The sequence below is a fragment of the Hipposideros armiger genome, unplaced genomic scaffold, assembly GCF_001890085.2.
Source record: "Hipposideros armiger isolate ML-2016 unplaced genomic scaffold, ASM189008v1 scaffold_1850, whole genome shotgun sequence".
In the NCBI taxonomy this organism is placed as follows: Eukaryota; Metazoa; Chordata; class Mammalia; order Chiroptera; family Hipposideridae; genus Hipposideros; species Hipposideros armiger.
This window is the reverse complement of record NW_017733200.1, coordinates 67,212-68,031: the sequence shown is the minus strand read 5'-3', so window position 1 is coordinate 68,031 and position 820 is coordinate 67,212. Positions and strand designations below refer to the sequence as shown.

General features: G+C 33.4%; 1 protein-coding gene across 1 annotated transcript in view; it reads right to left on the bottom strand.

Annotated features, from left to right (window-relative positions):
* Positions 1 to 357, bottom strand: part of LOC109378283 (macrophage metalloelastase-like) — a 43,655-nt gene extending 43,298 nt beyond the window's left edge. Inside the window, exon 1 of the mRNA XM_019634720.1 lies at positions 138 to 357. Coding sequence (XP_019490265.1) covers positions 138 to 239 — 102 coding nt within the window. The 5' untranslated portion in view covers positions 240 to 357. The remainder of the gene's footprint in view (positions 1 to 137) is intronic.
* Between the last annotated feature and the right edge of the window lie 463 nt (positions 358 to 820).

Here is an 820-nt window from a genome sequence, read left to right as displayed (position 1 = left end):
AAGAAAAATTCAGCGCTGAAATCAAATAGACTCCTAAACCAGTTTTCAAAGAGTACTTTTCAAGATGAAGCTGGTCAATGCAATAAATCTTAAAGACAAAAATCAGGCTAGATAAATACAATAGTGTTAATACTTACTACAGCAAATTCCACATTTTCTTCAGTGCTTGTATGCTCCCTCAGGGGAACAGTTCCAGAAGCAGTGACCTGCAGGACCAGTATCAATAGAAGAAACTTCATTCTAAACTACTCCTGAATAACTTAGCCTAAATTACCCTGTTCCTTTTCAGTACAAGTTCCTTAAACGTCCCTCTTTATATAGTTCTTAGGGCAGGCTCTAAAATGAAATCCTTTGAGTGACTCACAGTTGATATCATCCTTTGATTTATCTTGAAAACCCGGAAATACAAGCATGACCTTATTCTAGGACCAACAATGGGTCAATCAGCAATGTAGTCATCGCTCACTCAGAGTTCTAGTTCTTCAAAATAAGCCATTGTACAAGAAATACTAAACAACTAAAATATACAAGTAACTTTAAAATGAATTTTTAGAAAGTTCAGTACCTGAGTTTTCACTGTAATACTTTATGTTCACTATAAATGAAATAAGCTTTTAAGAAAAAAACTAAATTTAGAAAGTTAGATAATTAAAATTGCCTTGCTAGAATAGAAGAATCCTCTCCAAGCTGAATCTAGCTCCCTAGAGAACTATGTTATAGAGATTTTATGTTTATCAAGAAAAAGTTCATAATATCATGATGCTTCGATGTTAGTTCTATGTGTTGTACAGGCTTAGATCCTGTTTCTATAACTTCAGAT